The following is a 19,571-nucleotide window of genomic DNA, read 5'->3' on the forward strand; positions in this document are numbered from 1 at the left end:
GTTAATCACTCAATAGCAGTAAATTAATAATCATTTATTGATTTTCCCTAATTCCCTAATAAATACATATATTTTTTTCAATATGGTATAAAATATGCTGCAAAATAATCATATTCAAATCTATGTGATAAACGAGTTATGGTTAAAAGTAATCAAACAGTTCTCAGAATACACTGAGCCTACTAAAAAATGTGTAATCTATAGATTACATACTAACTACAATTTGTAAGTGTCCTAATCCTCCAAATGTGGAATGACCACAAAATGCAGTAAAAATATTTCAGGGAAAAATGTCTTGGACCATTTACAGAAAAAAATAAATAAACATGGAGTGAAAGAATGCTGCACATATAGATGGCAAGTGTGTACGTGCAAAAAGACAAACTGTGTGTGCACATTTATTTACCATGACTATAAAATACTGTCTTCAAACATGATGCTGGTTTACTATCTTGCATGCGACTATGAATGTTGTGATTACATCTGTACACTTCCTTCAAGGCATAAAGATTTGAAACCGATTCTTTGATTACCTAATCGTCTACAGCAGTGCTTCCCAAACCTGTCCTGGACGCCCCCCTGTCCTGCACCTTTTGTATGTCTCCCTTATCTAACACACCTGATTCCAATCATCAGCTCATTAGGAGAGACTGCAAGAACTAAATTGGGTGTGTCTGATTAGGGAGATTGGATTTGGAAACTCCCATTCGATGAAAAAGAGCTGATGGGATATTCTTAAAACCATGTCCTTTTTTATTCACAGTCACAAGGTCGTGTAGATTTTGAACAGAATGTTTGTTTAGGGATGAACTATACCTTTTCATAACAAGTGCTCTGATTGAGAAGACAAATACAAGCATTTCAAGTATGTTAAAGTGCCAAAAGCAATTTAACTGTACATTCCTTTAATAAATGTTAAATGCCAGCACCAGTACATTTCTTGCCTTAAGCACAGCTATAGGCTTTCACATGCCAAAGAAGTTGCAATGCATCAGTCTTTTCCTGTCTATGCAAAGCAGCATTTTTATAAAGCTGGGGATTAAAATGTGCTTTAGGGCTTTACCATTTAACACAGGCTCAGGTCAGACAATGTCATGTTAAAACTTCACACAAAAGACGTTTTAAATGAGCATGTAACAGAACATATTACTTATGTCTGTAGCCTACTTCATTCTGTCCAAGGCATTGCGCTGTTCTTAACTGCTTGACTCGTGCTTTAGGATCAGGTATACATTAAACTGTAACATGAGATGTGCATTTGTAACTAGGTGTAAAATCGCTAGAAAGAAAAGGTCAGTACTTATTTTAAGGTATACTGTTCAAGGTTGCTGGGTTGTGATATTAACCTGTTTACTGTTGTGTGTAACCATTTGTAGCTCAGCCAAGGAAACGCAATGACGTGGAGCATGTGAATGGTTTGTCAGTGTCATTGGAAAAATATGCTTTTGTTAATCGTGAGCAGAAGGAGTGTCAATAAGGGGCTCATATTTATTCAAGCTTGACTACATTTTTTTGCCCTTAACTAATTTGACGTCAGTTATTTGATTGCTAAACAGATCCAGAGGCATCATGGAAAATTCATGTGAACCTTTGGCAATCCATAAATGCAACACTGACAAAATACAGCATTCAAAAGTTTTTTTATGTTAGTAATAAGTCTCTTATGCTCAACAAAATACAGTAAAAACAATAATATTGCTAAATATTCTTAACTTTGTTTTCTATTTAAATAGATTTTAAAATGGAATTTAGTCCAGTGATGGCCAGGCTGAATTTGTGTACTATTCTAGTACTATTGTTTCATTTGTTTTCACGTTTATCTGTATGAGGGCATGACACCATATTTTAGTTTACATCATCAAACACACGTCATTTTACTCGTGATCTCTGTTCATCAAACCAGCACACAAACAGATTCAGATGCACATCAGGTCATATACTTTCTGCTGTGATGCAGATCAAACTAGTCTATTGTTTGTGTCGTAAAAATTCCCAAGGTGTGGTTCATTTGCTTGAATGACTCAGCACATTTTTAATGAGTTGAATAGAGATTTGGGAATTTAGTCCAGATCTCTCCTTCAGGAAGAGCTTTTACTGCCCTCTTCTGGAGGAGCAAAGCACTAGAGGTCTATCGTGAAGCTTTTCATGCATTCATACACCACGTACATCCATCATAGTGTTTGTATGGTGGATTTCTTTTCTACAATAATTAAAATTCTCAACTGAATAGTATACTACTTAGTATGTATGCTCATAAATATTAGCACTTTGAATTACCAACTCTGAAGATTGTCTCTGAACCTCCACGTCAACCCTATTAAAAAGGGACAAACATCTGTCCAAACAATAACAGAAAAGTTCACACAGCTCTTAATAATATATAGTTATATATTTATTCATACTGCCATATCCATTTATATTGGTTAGTTATATATATATATATATATATATATATATATATATATATATATATATATATATATATATATATATGAATACAGTCTTTTTCAAGGTTTCAATCCCCAAGGACCAAAATCAGAGTTCATGTCCACGTCGCCCTGATCACTCATTTTACCGTCTCAAACTGTGACCCCCCCAGATTATAAATCCGTCTGTGTCTTAAAATCAGACTCCACAACTTACACACACTCATTGAAAACAAGTGCACAGGTAACATGTTGATTGAGAGTGAGAGAGAGTGTGTGTGTGTGTGTGTGTGTGTGTGTGTGTGTGTGTGTGTGTGTGTGTGTGTGTGTGTGTGTTGTGTGTGTGTGTGTGTGTGTGTGTGTGTGTGTGTGTGTGTGTGTGTGTGTGTGTGTGTGAGAGAGAGAGAGAGAGATAGAGAGAGAGAGAGAGAGAGAGAGAGAATGTCATAGATATGAAAAGCAAAAGGGACAGAACTTATTAGGCATCAAAGATGAAGTAAAATCCAATAAAACAGCCAAATGCATGAACAAGGGACAGACTTTTTTTTTAACCTAACATGAGCAAACTGCATTGATGATTACTATTTAGGGTATTGTTGACTATAAAGAAATGATGTCAATGTTTTGAAGCCTTTCCAGTATAGTGAACTATTTAAGTCAACTCGAGATGTCTGCAAAACTATACTGTTTACAAATGACAATACTTGTATTATGGAGTTTATACAATCACATGACTTAGTGCAACTGTTTGGGATTCACCTTCTCACGTAACTGCAATATTATTAAAAGGACAAATGTGAGGAAGGGACACTGGAGCTTGTGAGAAAATCTAAAAGCGACTAAGAATCGGTGTTGTTACACTAGCATAATGGCAGGAAGAAGAATAGAAAGTCTCTGCACAGTCCTAAACTTTGTTGGGAGTGTGATAAGATCATGTTTTTAGTAACAAACAGAACTATTTCATTAGTTCAAAAGTTGCCCAAGTGGCATTCCACAAAGCAAAGCCTGACACCTAGTCATGTGTAAACGGCATGTACAAGATGTCAGAGATGGGGGGGAGTGAAAGTCCACCCAAAAATGAAAATAATGTCATCATTCAGGCCTCAAGTTTTTTTTTTGTTTTCTTCTCTTAAACTCAAAAGAAGATCCTTTGAAGAATACTGGTAACTGAACAGCTGACGGTAGCCACTGACTTCAACTGTATTTTTTTTTTGTTTATACTATGGAAGTCAATGGCTACCAGTCACTTGGTTACCAACATTCTCGAGGATGAGTAAAGAATGACAATTTTAATTTTTGTGTGGACTATCGCTTTCACCTTATCATTTCAAAGTCACATTTCACCATAAAATCAAAAGCAATTTGTAGTGACATTTTCACTAAAAAAAATAAAAATAATTATTCAAGTGTATAATTGAATGTTTCCTGTCCTGTATGGAAAACAATGTCACAATGCAGAAATCTTATTTGTCTTAAAATAAGCTTCATTTTTATTTATGGACAACATAAAATCTTTCTTTTTGATGAATGACATATGAACTGGAAATGATATTGACAGATTCCATGGCTATTAGATCAGACCAGAATGACAAGAACCGATGAAATGGAGGAAGTGGCCTTATTTCTCCAGGATGACACGGGTGTGGTTTAGCGTAAATTCTTTCTGAACTGGATGTCTGAGAGTTTTAGCATGCCTGAAGAAAGCACAGAGAATCTGTTCAATAGCAGTATGTAACAGCATTTTCGTGCAGTTGGGCTGCAATTTGTCTCTAAAGTCTGTTTTTTTGTTTTTGTGAATCAGATTTTCCTTTTTTTTAGCTCTGAGTGTGTTTTGTTGATCAACGATTGTCTTAAACTTACATATGCATACAATATGAAGAATCTCAGGTGCCACAAAAATGATTGAAGCGATAGTTCACCCAAAACTGTACTCGCCCTCAAGTTGTAGGAGTTTTTTTTTTCTTCTCAAGCACAAACAAAGGTATTGTGAACAATCCTGGTAAAATAGTTGACGTTAGCCATTGACTTCCATAGTATGAAAAAAAGAAAAGAAAAAAAATGAAACACTATGGAAGTCAATGGCCGCCATCAACTTGAGGGACATAATTTAAATTTTTGGGTGAACTATCACTTTAAGTGGCAGTAAAAATCACAGAATTGTATCAAAACACACGGCTAAAAATGATCACGTCAAGGTCAAAAACAAAAAAACACTGGACTGGACGAACATATCTCTGATTGCAAATGAGGATGTGTCTTATGTGCTGCAGACAAAGTCGAAAAAAAAACTCAAGAATAGAATGAATAGAAGGTGTAGAATAAACCTGACAGAAAATCAGCCAAAAAAAAAAAACAAAAAGCACCCGATGACATCTACAAGTCTCATACTATCACAAGATACAGAAAACCTACTTCAAAATACGGCTTTTATTGCCATTTACTTTACATTTATTGTACTTTACAAGCCAGCGGATGATTCACGAGCGCATTGATCGTAAAGTACATGCTCACGGTTGATGATCTGCTCGCTTTGTTTTTGTGGATGAAGAACTATCAGTGGAGCCGTGAAAATAAACAGACCTAAAACACCTCAGGCCTCATTCATGAAACAAGAACAAATTCATTTCTGTGTAAAAACTATTCCTTCAAACATTTCAGTTTACTTAAAACTCAAAGAGTTTTAAAATGATCTTCACAGCTTTATTATCCTGCCTTCACCATTTGTTTTACTTTACTAATGTCTTTTATATACATTTATAGATATTTTGATATCTAAAAACTATGAAAATCCATCATAAAAAAATATTATTTTTAGTTTTAACTACATTGTGAATTAGTTTTAATGTAGTTAAACATAAACCACTTGCCTGAGACGACATTTGAGACAAGAACAAATAACAGGCAGTTTTATACTAAAGCTAAATGTTTATGTGAAGATAGTTTTACCTTCATTTTAAATTAGAAGTTGTTATATTTTTCCAAAGCCTAATAATGTTTAAAAATTATGACTTTTTATTTATACAGTAATGTTGGATGGCTCTAATAATTCATTTTATCCTTAAAAATTGAGAACAAATTAATTTATTACAGTACCAATACAATATTGGTATCACTGATCTAGAGTAAAAAGAAGCCATTAAACAAATATTTAAAGTATCTTTATGATGCATTCATTTGGAGATTCAGTGTAAAAATATGCATTACAATATAAAAATATCCAACTTTAGTGTTTTACTAATATTTGAATTTTTATGTGATTATTATGTATAATATGCCCATTATATATGTGAACAGAGGTGGTAGTTTTTTGTGGTTATTATATATTATATGCCATTATATATGTGAACAGAGGTGGTAGTTTTTTTATGCGATTATTATATATTATATGCCCATTATATATGTGAACAGGGTTTTTTTCTTTCTTTGTGTGGCATCAAGCTGAATCACATCATTTTCACCATATTTCAAAGTATATTTTTGGTTTTCATTATTTAATCATTACATTTTGAATTCAATTTCATTTTATTTATTTAAATAAATTCATGAAAATGTGTAAAAAAGTGCGTTTCAGGGGCATTTCTTTTCTTAAAGACTACAAGGCCATGAGAGAAATTCATTCTGTTTGTTTCATGAATGAAGCCCACTGCCGTTCTCTCCATGATCATGAATGACAGATTTTCACACACACACACACGAGATGCTGTAATCTCATGCGTGACACACACTCATCAGCTCAATACAGTTCCTGTTTTCCCTCTCGCCTTATTTATTTACAGCCTAAATCTTTAACCTCACATCTGCCCCTGCGTCTCCACCAGCCGGCTGAAACTCAGTCCCCTTCTGAAGAGATTTTCAGATAAAGACTGATTAAAAAAAAACAAAAAAAAACAAAAGCAAGACTCGGAAGCCAATCATGCTCTAAGTTTAAAGAGCCACTGAGAGCAACCCAGACAGAGAGAAAGAGAGAATCTGTGTGTGTATGTGAGAGATGTGTCTGAATGTGTGTTGAAAGCTGGGCTCCTCAGGGGCTCACAGTTACTGTGTGTTATAGATGAGGCATGAATCCATGAGCTGGTTACCGTATGATCATCTCCTGTTTACCATAATCTCGAATCAAACTGAGGTGGTCCATCCAAAAACAAGGAACACCAGTGACCACGTAACCACGATGATGTTTTTAGTGGCCGTGTATTTCTCATAAAAGCCCCACTGTTCTCTTCTCCAAAAAGTTTGTGATGAACAAAGTAGCACATTCCCCAAATCGTCCACTTTAATTACCATACAAGTCTTGTATAAAGCCACTGAATGGACTGTAGTGTTGATTAAAGCTCATGAGTGGGTGTCGGGTTTGTCTCTCCGTCACTCCCATCCGATCTGACCGGGGACCCAGCAGCATGTGCTCTAGGTAGATCAGGGGTGAGAGGTCAAGATGCACAGTCCGTTTCACATCATAGAAGGATACAGCAGCGACAGAATCTCTGGCGGCTTCCGCCCACCGATGGAGGCGGAGTCACGGGTGCAAAGTAGGCGTGAACTTTAATGTTGGGCAAGTGAGTCTACAGTGGATGCAAGAAAAAAGGAAAATGATTCAAAAATTGTGGATGTACACCTGGCAGGAAGCTCACTAGCATATGATAACTTCCCGCCCTATAAGACTGCTTATTTATGAAAAATAGTGAATGCTAAAATGTTAAAACTCAATGTTACCATAAATAAACGTCAACAGATACAGCAATTCTGCATGGTGGCAAAAACAACCAAAGTTTAAACTGATACATGTTAGATAGATAATATCTCTCCATTTTGAGGTCGATGACTGTGCTGTGTTAGCGCCCTCTTGTGTCAAAATCTGTGCTGCTATTCTTACAAGCAGCTTGTTAACTCAAATAAAGCTGAAATTAAATAGACTATAAATATAAGATGAAAAACTTGCTAAATAAAAAATATGCTAAAATGACTTAAATAGAAAAAAAGCTAATTAGAAATATGTTTTTAAACAATAAAAAACAGCAAAAAGCAGATCATTTATATTAAAAAAAAAAAGACAAAAATGTGAATAAACGCCAACTCAAAATATTACTACTATAATAGTCAATGGAAAGTAAACAATTTTTTGTGTTGTGGTATTTTTGAACAATTTTAGGTTATACAAATGTGTGTAATAGTTCAAAAATAATCCTACAATTTAACTATAATTTAGTTAAAATAACTAAAAAGAAAAAAATTATTTACGTAAACACTAAGGTCAATTATTTGAAAACCATTTTTTAAATTCACTAATCTCTCCAGTTACATTTATACTTGCACCACGTTTTTTTTTTTTTTAATTATGAACTCAACCAAAATCACAGTGAATGGATCCCACTTTGCATGATTTAGTCAAATATCTATACTTTCTTTACCCAATTCTTGGGACCATACCGAGCACTGCAAATCAGTCCTACTGATCTAGATCCTAAAAGGTTTTATTTTTAGGAACAATAATACACTGCAGGGCTTACCCTCAAGCGCTTGATGCCGGCGCGGGTGATCTGTTGACAGTCGTACAGCTCGATGCGGTCCAGGCTGTGACAGGTTTTCAGATGCTCTAAAGACGCGTCTGTAATGAGCGGGCAGTTGTCCAGCTCGATCACCTCCAGTCGGTCGTGAGCGCAGGGTCCGCTGCCCAGCTGCCTGATGCCATCATCAGTGATGAGCTCACAGTGAGACAAACTCTGCAACAGAGAACACAACACATAAACAAGAAAACCCAAATAAAGACAACTTGATGAAAACCTGATCATTTTCTCTCGTTTGATTTTTTTTAATAATTGATCACACTAAATTAAATTGACAGCACTAATTAAAATCATGATGAAACAGAAATAGTAACAGATCTTTTCTTCTGGATTGTGAGAATATAAAATTTCAAAAACATATGCACAAATTAACTGTTCACAGTAAGATCTATAACACGCATTTAGAATGCAGTGTAATTTAAGTTTTAATTCTTACCAGAACCTGGAGTCGAGGGCAGTGTATAGATAGCTGGATGAGCGTTCCATCTGTAATCTATAGAGAAAATAGAAAAATTATATAAATATCAAATTCCTTTTTTATATATAGAAAATAATCCATACTTTTCAAGTTCCTTTTCTTAAAGGGTCTCTATTAAAATTTCAAAAGTGACTAATCACTTCAATGGGCAACAAATATTTTATAGAGGGTTTTATCAAATGCAGTGTTCTTCATGTAGAATTAATAACATTTAATACTGTATGTAACAATATTTGAACATTATTATGCATTACTCTCAGTGCCAACCCATTGTGACTCACCTGTACACACTCTTCTAAATCCATCTTTTCTAATTCATGACAATTCTGGAAAAAATGAAAGCGTGAGAGAAAATAAGGATGTGTGTTGTTAGAAGCTCTGGAGGGTCAGCACAGATGGAGGTCTGAGCTGTGCAGTGTGTTTGTGGGATTGTTTACTCACCCGCGCTAGTGAGGTGAAGCCTACATCTGTAAGCTGAGAGCAGCGAGCCATCTCTAATATTCTACACAGACACAGAGATCAATGATGCATCGGTTAAAGGAGGAGAAAACCTGGCTCATGGGGGATTGCAGCTGATGTGTGGGTTACACACCTGAGGCGAGGGCAGTTTTGGCCCAAGGCATTGAGAATGGCGTCTGTGATGTTTGCGCAGCCCGATACGCATAAAGACTGCAGCCGATGGCACCCACGACAGATGGTTATGAGACCGTCATCTGTGATCTGCTGCTCGATTCACACACACAGACAGAGCTGCATGAGGACATATTCACACCCGACCCCTGTACGACTGAATGTGTGTGACTTACTGAACACGTCTGCAAATTGAGTGCGACCAGCTCTGGACAGTGTGCTCCAATATGCTGAAGTGCTTCATCTTCCAACTATGCAGAGAAAAAACATAAGAGAGAGATAAATAATGAATGGATTTAAAGGGACAGTGCACCCAAAAACTTGTCATTATTTACTCACCTTCATGTTGTTTAATGCCCATTTATTTTTATGCAATTGTTTTCGTAAATTTGCAGAATTGATGATCACTATTACCATCAAATTATACATTATTGTGTTTTTATTTTGTCTTTTTTTGTCCCGGTTAGGTTGCCATTGTATGAAAAATCCCAGTTTTAATGTGGATAACAAGTTAACCCCGATGTTAATCACATTTTTTAGGTTATCTGACTTAAAAATTGTGGCCTATTCAATTTGTGCTTCAGTTTTTATATTTTCATTTGATTTATTTTAGTTTAGGTTTCAGCAAATTTGTTAAGTGCTTTTATTTATATTTCTATATAACTTTCTTATATTTTATTTTTGGTCATTTTAGTATCTACTTATTTCAATTAACTGACAAAACAACATTTCTAATTTTCTTTTTTTTAACATTTATGTTTGTTTGTTTTTGCATTAATGCATGCATCTGAGTCAGGACTATAGTATTTATTAGCATTCTGAATTAGCTTTTAATTTTTTGCTTTTAGTTTCATTTTAATTTTAGTTTATGTTTAAGTAATTTAGTTATGTGCTTTTTAGTTTATGTATATATATATATATATATATATATATATATATATATATATATATATATATAGTATATATATATATATATATGGTGGCACACTCTGCACATTTAAAGATTTATTAAAAAGCTAGCTAAAATTGTGTCTAAATAACACAGAAAGGGTTGAAGGACAGCGAAGAAGGCTTGGACATGTTGTGAAAGCACAGAATTACCTGCGTGCAGCCCTTGAGGAACAGGCCTTTGAGTCCTGGACAACATCTCACAAGCGCTTGTATGCCATCTTTGGTCACCTGATCACACCACGAGATGTTCAGCTGCTCTAGCAACGGACAGCCCTCGCTAAAATGACACAGACAGAGTCATTTAGCCCTAGAGAAGCGTTTTGCATAACCAGCAAGTGTGTGCATCTGCAAACGCTGACCTCAGAGCTTTGAGGGACAGGTTTGTGATTGAGGTGCAGGAGGCAAGATCCAAGTGCTTCAGTTTGGGACAAAATTTACTCAAGCTGTAACAGGTACTGCAAAAAGAAAGAAAGAAGTTTTAACAGAGATCAACAAACATTTCCACACACATGGCATCTTTCACACACCTGTCAGTGATCTTGGTGCAGCCATTGAGGCTGAGCAGCTCTATATTTCGGCAGTTCTGGGCAAACGTTCTGCAAAAGACAAAAACTAATTTTATATTTAACATTAAACAATGCTTGAATTTCCTTTTAAACTGCAATAATGTCTTGAGTATAAATGTCTTTCAGAATGGAAAGCAGACAACATTGCTAAAGTGAATGTAAAAGCTGCAGTTTACTTTCTTGACAGGCCTATTTCCATAAAGTGCAAAGTGACAAAATAAACTGAAGTGTTCTTTGCTCTAAAACTATTAACGTAAGGTTTGCATACACGAAAGCCTGGCAAATCTTAAATGTATTAAATGTAGTAGTTTACTTCCAGAACAAAACTTTACAGATAATGTACTCACCCCCTTGTCATCCAAGATGTTCATGTCTTTCTTTCTTCAGTCGTAATGAAATTATGTTTTTTAAGCAAAACATTTCAGGATTTCTCTCCAACTTCAAAATCGTCCAACATTGCTGGTTTCGTTTTTTTTTTTTTTTTTTTTTTTGTAAAGGGCGTTTGATCTTCTTTGCGTGTTTACTTTGTTGGACGATTTTGAAGTTGGAGGAGAAAATGAGATGGGAGTTTTTAGACCTACCGTAACTGTCTTGAACTGGAAAAAAACTGAGTTCATGCAGAGCTAGACAAGATGAGCGTTTGAGGTTAAAAAGTATATAAATTGTATTCTTAATATTTGTACTTCTTCTTTGGCTGGGATTATTCAGAGCCATTTGAAGCTGCATTTAAACTGCATTTTGGAAGTTCAAACTCAGGGCACCATAGAAGTCCATTATATGGAGAGAAATCCTGAAATGTTTTGCTCAAAAAACATAATTTCTTTATGACTGAAAAAAGAAAGACATGAACATCTTTGATGATAAGGGGGTGAGTACATTATCTGTAAAGCTTTATTCTGGAAGTGAGCTACTCCTTTAAATCCAAAGGTACAACAGGCAAATTCAGCTGTTTTTTATGTCGCTAAACCAGAAGTCAAAATTACTGACAGGCAGAAAGTATTTCTGGTTGGTCAGTCTTTCTGCTGTAGAGTTGACTAAATGATTTCTCACAACACCTATTTCAGTGCTATCTGTCAGTTAGTTGGGATATTTATCACTGACAGCATTTTTAATGCAAAATACAAGCCCAAATATTGAACCGATCAAATTTACCATGTTAAAAAGTTTGGGGTGAGTAAGATTTTTTTTATTTATTTATTTTTTTAAGATTTTTGAAAGAAGTCTAAAAAAAACTGCAAAAACAATATTATGATATTGCAAAATATTACTGCTATTTAAAATAACTGCCTTATATTTGAATTCTTTTTTTTTTGTAATTTATGCCCGTCACTGCAAAGCTAAATTTTCAGCATCATTATTCCAGTCTTCTGTCTCACATGATCCTATAAAAATCATTCTAATATGCTGCTGAAAAAAAAACGTATTATTATTATCAGTGTTGAAAACAGTTGTGCTGCTTTACATTTTTTCAGGAAAGCAAGACGCATTTTTCACAGTGCTTTGATGAACAGAAAGTTCAAACAGCATCTATTTCAAACAGAAACACTATACATTTCTTCACTGTCATTTTTTAAAACAATTTAATCCAACATTTTTGAATAAAAGTATTACTTTCTTTAAAAAAAATGTACTGACCCCAAACTTCTGAACAGTAGTGTAAATTGCTTTGGATAAACCTTCGGTCAAATGCATACATGTAAATGTTACAAAAAAAAAAGTGTCTTCATTTTTTGTGCCCCAATCTCCAGATGGGTCTTCAAGAAGGAGCAGTTTCATCATTTTGCTGGGAAAACGTGCTCATCATAGATAAGCATTCATCCGCTCCCTCTTTCCCACCTGAGAGCGCTGTCTCCAACCCCCAGACATCCTCGAAGACTTAACTTCCTTAGGAAGCCTCCACACCGTTTTGAGATGTTCTCCACCACACGGCCCTGTAAATAAAGAGATTTTTTAAGCTCTTTAGCCACTTTTGTATTAAATACTGCCTGAAATTACTTGTATTGTAGTACTCAGAAAAAAATGCGGACTGTCCAGATTAAGAGCAACTACTGTCTACTCACCTCAATGTCTCTCTGGAAGTCAAACAGGTCAATGCGCTGCCAGTTACTGCCATCCAGGGCTAACACATTCCATGACTGAGAAAAAGAGAGAGAAAATAAGAAACAGAAACTCAATCCACTACGGATACATATTCACTAAAAGAAATGTATTTCTCTCCATAGACAGCCATTCAAAATATCCTGATGAAGTATCACTGCAAGCAGCATTCAATCCACTAAATATTTCACTGTTACAGTAGATGTTTCGACAGTGCCCGGCTCTTAAAAGTGTGAAATGAGCAAATGTCAAAACAGACACTTAACGTGCCACAACACACACTTACTCGTGAGACTTGTGCGCAGCGGCAAAGTGTGACTACGTCCAGAAATGAGAAAATTCTGCAGAAAAACATCAGAACTATTAGCAAAAATCATTAACAAAAAGCTGTGACAGGAGAGTCATTGAAGTCTTCATTATTTCTGTTTGTTCCAAAACAAGTCTATGCTCTAAAAACAGCAAGGAGAGATGAAGAAGACAGAGATGATTAAGATTGTTATTAAAATAAGGAAATGAAGCAGGAAGAGAGAATGGGTTTCAAACCAACCGTAACAGCAGTTCCTTCGGCAGCTTCTTGTTGATAACAGCCTCGTCATTATTGGAGAACATCTGAGGAGACAGAAAGGCATGCATTTATAAAACTGTGTGGCTCATGAGTTCAAAGGTCAACAACAGGGTTTTACAGTTTGTGTGCTACAGCAAACCGCACACTTTCAACACTACAACAAGAAGCCAATACTTCTGTGACCACAAGTGTCTTTTATACCATTAAAAAAAATGAACCATACACAGAAGTCAAAAAATGAAGTTAAATAAAACAAAGTACAGAAACACTCCAAAAGTGACGTGACATACAGCCAAGTATGGTGACCCATACTCAGAATTCATGCTCTGCATTTAACCCATCCAAAGTGCACACACACACCGTGAACACACACTTGCTCAAGGGCACCTCAGTGGTATTGCCGGCCCGAGACTCGAACCCACAACCTTAGGATTAGGAGTTAAACTCTCTAACCACTAGACCACGACTTCCCCTTTAAAGCATTGTGTAGACATCAAATTAAGTTACGTTTGTTTTATGTATCAAAGAATGAAATAATGAAAAGAGTGCATCAAATTGATTTTATGTTCAGCAATTAGGGGTGTGACGAGACACTTATCCCACGAGAATGAGACAAGACTTTTTTAAAGAAATCCTCAATAATGAAATATATAGGGAAAAGTTGTCTTTTACTCAACTGAAAAACACAAAATGCAAAAAAATGTAGGTTCATTTTGAAATCAAATTGTACTTTATGAAATTAAATATCTATTTTAATACATTTTATGCAGGTATAAACAACATGTAAACACTGTAAAAGGTTTTGCCACAAACTCGCCTGACAGGCAAGTAATTGCACAAAATTATATAGTATACATAAAAATAAATAATAAACAACACAGATAATACCCCTTTAAAGTAGCAGTCAGTCAAGTTTATTATTTAGTAAACTGATTTCCACTTAATAAAAAAATATGGACTCTCATTCTGACGGCACCCATTCACTGCAGAGGATCCATTGCTGAGCAAGTAACCTAATGCTAAATTTCTCCCAATTTGTTCTGATGAATAGAAGAAAAACTCATCTACATCTTGGATAGCCTTAAGGGGGTAAGTATTTTTTTTCTCTAATTTTGGAGTAACTACTCCTTTAAAGTAGACATAATATTTCAAGGTAAGGATTCTTTTTATTATTTTGTCACTTTCTGTTAATTGGCAGTAGTACAATTGTATTGTATTTTAACACTGAAACAATTACACAAATTTTTCGGGGGGAAAAAAAAATTAAAATCCCTCGTTCTCTATTTTTTGCAGAACTTTGTGCCAAATATACTACATGAAATTAAAACCAGAGGTCTTATCTTGCTCCCATCAAACCACAAAACCTTTTTTCCAAGTGGTAACAAGAGATACAGATTGTCCTGCTGAATAATTCAGACCGGACCGGATGTGAGGTAGAAGTGTCTACCTCACATCCAAGAATAGTGGAGCGCACATAAATTGTTTCTGTGTGCACTGGCCAGTCTGTTGTTAAAATACAAGATCACTGGAATCACTTTCAGAATGAAGAACATTTAAAACAATCAGAAACCACCTGACATTAAAGAGATCAAGCATTTAAAGCAGCAGGAGACATAACTGCAGTGTGGCTTATAATAAACAGACCGTACATTAGTGTGGACGCTAATACAGTAACTGTCATCTTTACGGTTCGTTTTTAGTGTGAACGGGCCTTAAGTCATATTTTTACAGCGTCACGACTCCAGAGACTGTTCACTTTCATTGTAAATGGAAAACTGCTTAAACATTCTGTTAGAAAATCTTCAAGTGTTACACAGAAGAGAGAAAGTCATTACAGGTTTGAAATGACATGAGGGGGAGTAAATGATGACTGAACTTTTCAATTAAGGGTGAAAAGTCCCTTTAAAGCATTGACTCAGCTGAGAAAGACAAACAAACAATGTGTGAGATTGCTTACAGCTATTCTTTATCATCCATGCTGTATTGGGCGACTTTCCATCTGTTTGTTTGTTTCTGGATGAGCCATGTGATGTCTGACTGCAAACTGTTACAAACCAGGAATGACTGATCACTTGTTTCCAGCTCATCTGAAACACTGTATATCACCAGATGACTTTTCTCATGACCAGATCCCCTTTATATCTAAATGTCTCCTGTAATTGATTTTACATGGGTGAATCACACAAAGACAAGTGCAGGTCATACTTTACGATCAAAAAATAAAATAAAATAAATATATATATATATATATATGGTATTATTATATATTAGTTACCGTTTTAGTAATTTTGTGCATCATTTTTAGTAGTTTTGGGGGGGGGGGGGTTAGTTATTTTAGTACATCAAGTTAAACTTTTTTTTATTATTATTTATTTTAAAAAAAAATGTAAAGGTGCTGTATATAGAATTGACACCAAGTGGTTGAACTAGGTATTGCAGTCCAAATTCAAAATATTGGAGAGGGGGCCCCTCCTCCTCAGACTTGATGCACACGCAGGTTGCCAGATTGACGACACCAACAGGAACGAGCGCACTTGCCGATGAATGAAATTAAAAACGCTGTGTTTTCCACCAAGTGGCAACCCGGGGTGCCAAAATATAATTGGGTAAACTGGCAGTGGGCGGGTTTTACAAACCAAAACAGAGACCGACATTCCGGCCCCGAACACCCATTTTCAAAGGAGAATAACTGACTGTAGCATTGTTTTTCAGATAAACATGTTAACATAGCATGTTTCTTAAATATCTGCAAACATATTATGGTATTTTTATTCTTTAGTAGAGTAAAAAACTGTTTGAATGTTTTCTGATTATCTTTGCACTCATTCCATTATACAGTGAAGTGCTACCGACAACAATTTTAATAAACAACATTTCTGTTACATTAGTAAACTTTTAATGACAAAACAGTGACTCACTTCCTTTTACATGTAATGCAACAGCTTCTAGTGCTCTGATTGGCCTGAACTGAGCATAAGATTAGCTATCAGTCATTTGTAAATATAACTCTCATGCTGCTGTCACCAAAACAATGTCCAGATAATCACTCCGATCCTAAAAAAAGAAACAGGCCTAAGCCGGTAACAATGCAGTGCTTCTTAAATACTAATTACATTCATTTCTTTGCAATAGAAATACTGCAACTAGGTCTTGTATCTCAACAAAAACGAACCTAGTAATCATAATTTCCACTTAAAAGGTCTGTTTATTATTGTAAAGTCATAATGGTCCTTCAAATGTTAATAAGAATGTTTCAGAATATGCGTGTTGTTTTTATGCCATTTGTGTCTAAGTTATCAATAATGCACAAACTTTATCACAAATAAATGTATTGTAATTGCTGAATGTTTATTTAATAATTCCCATTCTTTTATACTTGGTGCTATGTCACTTTCACATCAGCCATGCTGAAACTGTTATCAGAAATAAAAATTAAAATGTCATACAAAGAGGACAGTTAGCCCATGTAAAATTATTGGTGATTTGTCAGTAATGTCACACCCTGAATGGTTAAAATGGCTTTTCAAGTTATGTCTACTGTGTACAGAGAGTTAAACAACTGTGGTAATGTGCTGGAAACTGTATACCGTGGTAAATTTTGGTTAGGATAGGATTATATTCCAACGTATTACACGGTAGATCAACACTGGGGCATTGCATAACAAAATAATCTTTAGTAACTGCCTACAATGTATTTACTTTGACATTGCATGTCTACATCTGATCTTTAAGAGCAACTACCCCCGATATTAAAGCATAGCATCAATGCCATGTGCCTCAACACTACGACTGTGTGTCAAACCTTGTAAGCCGCCTACCTAGACAGCATCACAGCACGCTGCTCATATGCTTCGAAATGCACACTAAGTAGTCAGCTCACTAAGTTTTGAGACACACCCGATGTAAACACAATTATAACTTGTTCAAACACGGTTGATCTTGCGACTTCGAGGGAAGCAACGAACTAAATGTTTGCGTTAACAGGCCCAACTGTCCTATGTAGTAAAGAGTTGTGATGCGCTTGTGTTTTAACGCGTAAAGGCCCGTGTAGATCTATCACGCTTTTGTTTTGGCCGGCTGTTTTTCCCCACTTCAGCCTGTGGGCCTACCACCATTATCCGTCTCCTATAATCTCAGCGAACCAGTTTAATTTATAAAAGCAATCGAAGCCTAGATCGCAACCTACTGTTGCTTCACATAAATAACAGAGAGATATTAAAGCACCTTTTGTGTCTCGTTAAGCTTGGAACAATGGTTGTGTTTATACAATCCGACACAAAGCAAACCTGACAAGAAACAAAATATAACGACTTAGTAGAGACATAACGCTGGATTTGACGTTGCCTTTGGTCAACATACATTACTGAACGTGTTTTACAGACTGACAAGTGATCAGAAGAGCTGAACTCATGTGTATGATTGCGGAAGCTCGGCCTCTTCTACAGCAACGACACTTATAATCCTCCATTATTTAAGACGTTTAGGAGTCAAAACAAAACGCACGATTGTTTACATCGATATGTCAATCTGCAAATAAACAGTGGCTACTCGCCTCGAAGCGACTCCGAGAGACGCCGTTCACCTCCTTGCCCATCCTGAACACGGTACAGTCGCTCAACCGGGGAAGAAACGCGCGTCCGGTGATTAAAAGGTGTCAGATGCGTCGGAGCCGCTGGTTTCCGTCGAGCTCATGCCGTGTTTTCGCTCGATTTCCTCGCGTTTGTATACGGCGGAGGTGTAGAAGAGCCCCAGTGGCTGAAGTATGAACAAATCAAGCTCATCTCCCGTTGTGTTGTGGATCACCCCCTCCTCTTTACCATGACTAGATCCCAGACAGTTTCCCCATCTGAAAACTACACCTTATAGTCAACATTGTTCATAAATATTGCACTTTTATCTGTAGAGACGCATTTGACTGAATTAATTTTTAGTAACTTACTTTGAAGCTATGTGTGGTGTGGTAGTAACCGCAGCAAAAGTCTAAAGTTATTATTGTCTGTGGACAACGTTCAACGTCTTAAACGTCAAATTTAAGTCATTTTTGATTAAATATTACCAATTTTGTAGTTGTCATATTACCAAGATTAAAATATAATCAATTTATTTAAAAAAATGTGAGCGCCATAGATTCAGATTAATTCAATGTATTATTTATAGTTTGACACTGAAAGTTTGTTTGTTTGGCGTGCTGAGGATATTAAGACATTTCTGTGGGTCGGTGTGTGCGAAGTACTTGTGAAAAGTGCGATATTTTGTCCTATTGTAGTATGGAAAGTGTACAGACTGCAAATCATTAATTTTCTTGTTATTGTTATGCTCGTTTCCGGGTTTTATGTGTTAGCCCCGCCTCCGGCGGTCGTAGCCAATGAAAACTCAAAGATGGTCTTCGTCATTTGACGTAATCGTGGTGGTAACACGAGGCAGCGTTTTCCCAAACAAACTACACCACTGAATGGTTCAACAACACGGTTCCACAAATCAAATTAAAGTCATGTCAGAGAAAATAAGTTAAGAAAATTCAAAATATTTTTATTACTATTATATTCACAATAACACATTTCAGCTCTTTATGTGCAGTACTGTAAACAAATATTCGTCAGATGGAATGCTTTAGTAAACTGAAATCTTGCACATCTTCTAGAGGTTTTATTTCAGATATGAATGTTAGAGACCTCCTGTATACATCCTAAAGGCACCAATCTAAAATATGTCTGAAGTTATACTAATCGTAAAATACTGCCGATAAAGACTTTAAAATAAAAAAATAAATAAAATTATTTAGAGAAAAAGTTACTGCACTTCTTTTCTAGGGATAATCAAAAGGTTTTTTCATTATATATCAATATCAATCTATGTGTGTGTGTGTGTGTGTGTGTGTGTGTGTGTGTGTGGAGAGAGAGAGATTATTATAAAAAATCCTCTTATCAATACATAATAAATATTAAAACTTAATTTGTGTAAAAAAAATATATATATAATCAAAATATACAAATGATTAACATATGTGATGTAATGGTAAACTATTCGGTTCATGGTGGAGTTCATGGCGTTTTAATTTAGAAAAAAAAAGAAAAAAAACATGGAACATAAACTGAACAGAATGCGCTGTGAAGAAATGATTACTTTCTCCTTTTCAGTACTTTGTTTCTGTAATGTTGTAACAAGGGATTTCGCTTTATAAATGCAACAGCCTTTAAAGGACTTTTTAGGGTTATGTGAATACTAAAGCTCAGACTTTTCTCAACATCAGCTGTGAAAACCTCGCTGCGCTAGAGACTGGGAACACATTCTGACGTCATC

The 19,571-nt window shown here is 35.6% G+C and overlaps 1 protein-coding gene and 1 long non-coding RNA gene across 3 annotated transcripts in view; both read right to left on the reverse strand.

The window, feature by feature from the left end:
* LOC122140672 overlaps positions 1-543 on the reverse strand; it is a 33,149-nt gene extending 32,606 nt beyond the window's left edge. Inside the window, exon 1 of the long non-coding RNA XR_006157268.1 lies at positions 407-543. This is a non-coding gene — a long non-coding RNA (uncharacterized LOC122140672). The remainder of the gene's footprint in view (positions 1-406) is intronic.
* Positions 544-3,887: 3,344 nt separating this feature from the next.
* Positions 3,888-18,351, reverse strand: LOC109065292 (F-box/LRR-repeat protein 20-like). Of its 2 annotated transcripts, none has more exons than XM_042744801.1 (16): positions 18,211-18,341; positions 17,824-18,124; positions 13,254-13,315; positions 12,993-13,047; positions 12,670-12,744; positions 12,446-12,540; positions 10,571-10,639; positions 10,403-10,498; positions 10,194-10,320; positions 9,269-9,343; positions 9,055-9,185; positions 8,904-8,964; positions 8,744-8,788; positions 8,421-8,477; positions 7,928-8,140; positions 3,888-6,982 (listed from the first exon to the last, which is right to left on the reverse strand). In XM_042744801.1, the coding sequence occupies exons 2-16, from the start codon at positions 17,863-17,865 to the stop codon at positions 6,875-6,877; spliced, it is 1,311 nt and encodes a 436-aa protein (XP_042600735.1). In that variant the 5' UTR covers positions 17,866-18,124; positions 18,211-18,341; the 3' UTR covers positions 3,888-6,874. The 2 variants fall into 2 exon arrangements, with proteins under 2 accessions (XP_042600735.1, XP_042600736.1); XM_042744802.1 differs by lacking the exon at positions 3,888-6,982 and adding an exon at positions 7,131-7,163 and having other exon boundaries at positions 18,211-18,351.
* Positions 18,352-19,571: the final 1,220 nt, after the last annotated feature.

The sequence above is a fragment of the Cyprinus carpio genome, chromosome B19, assembly GCF_018340385.1.
Source record: "Cyprinus carpio isolate SPL01 chromosome B19, ASM1834038v1, whole genome shotgun sequence".
Classification (NCBI taxonomy): Eukaryota; Metazoa; Chordata; class Actinopteri; order Cypriniformes; family Cyprinidae; genus Cyprinus; species Cyprinus carpio.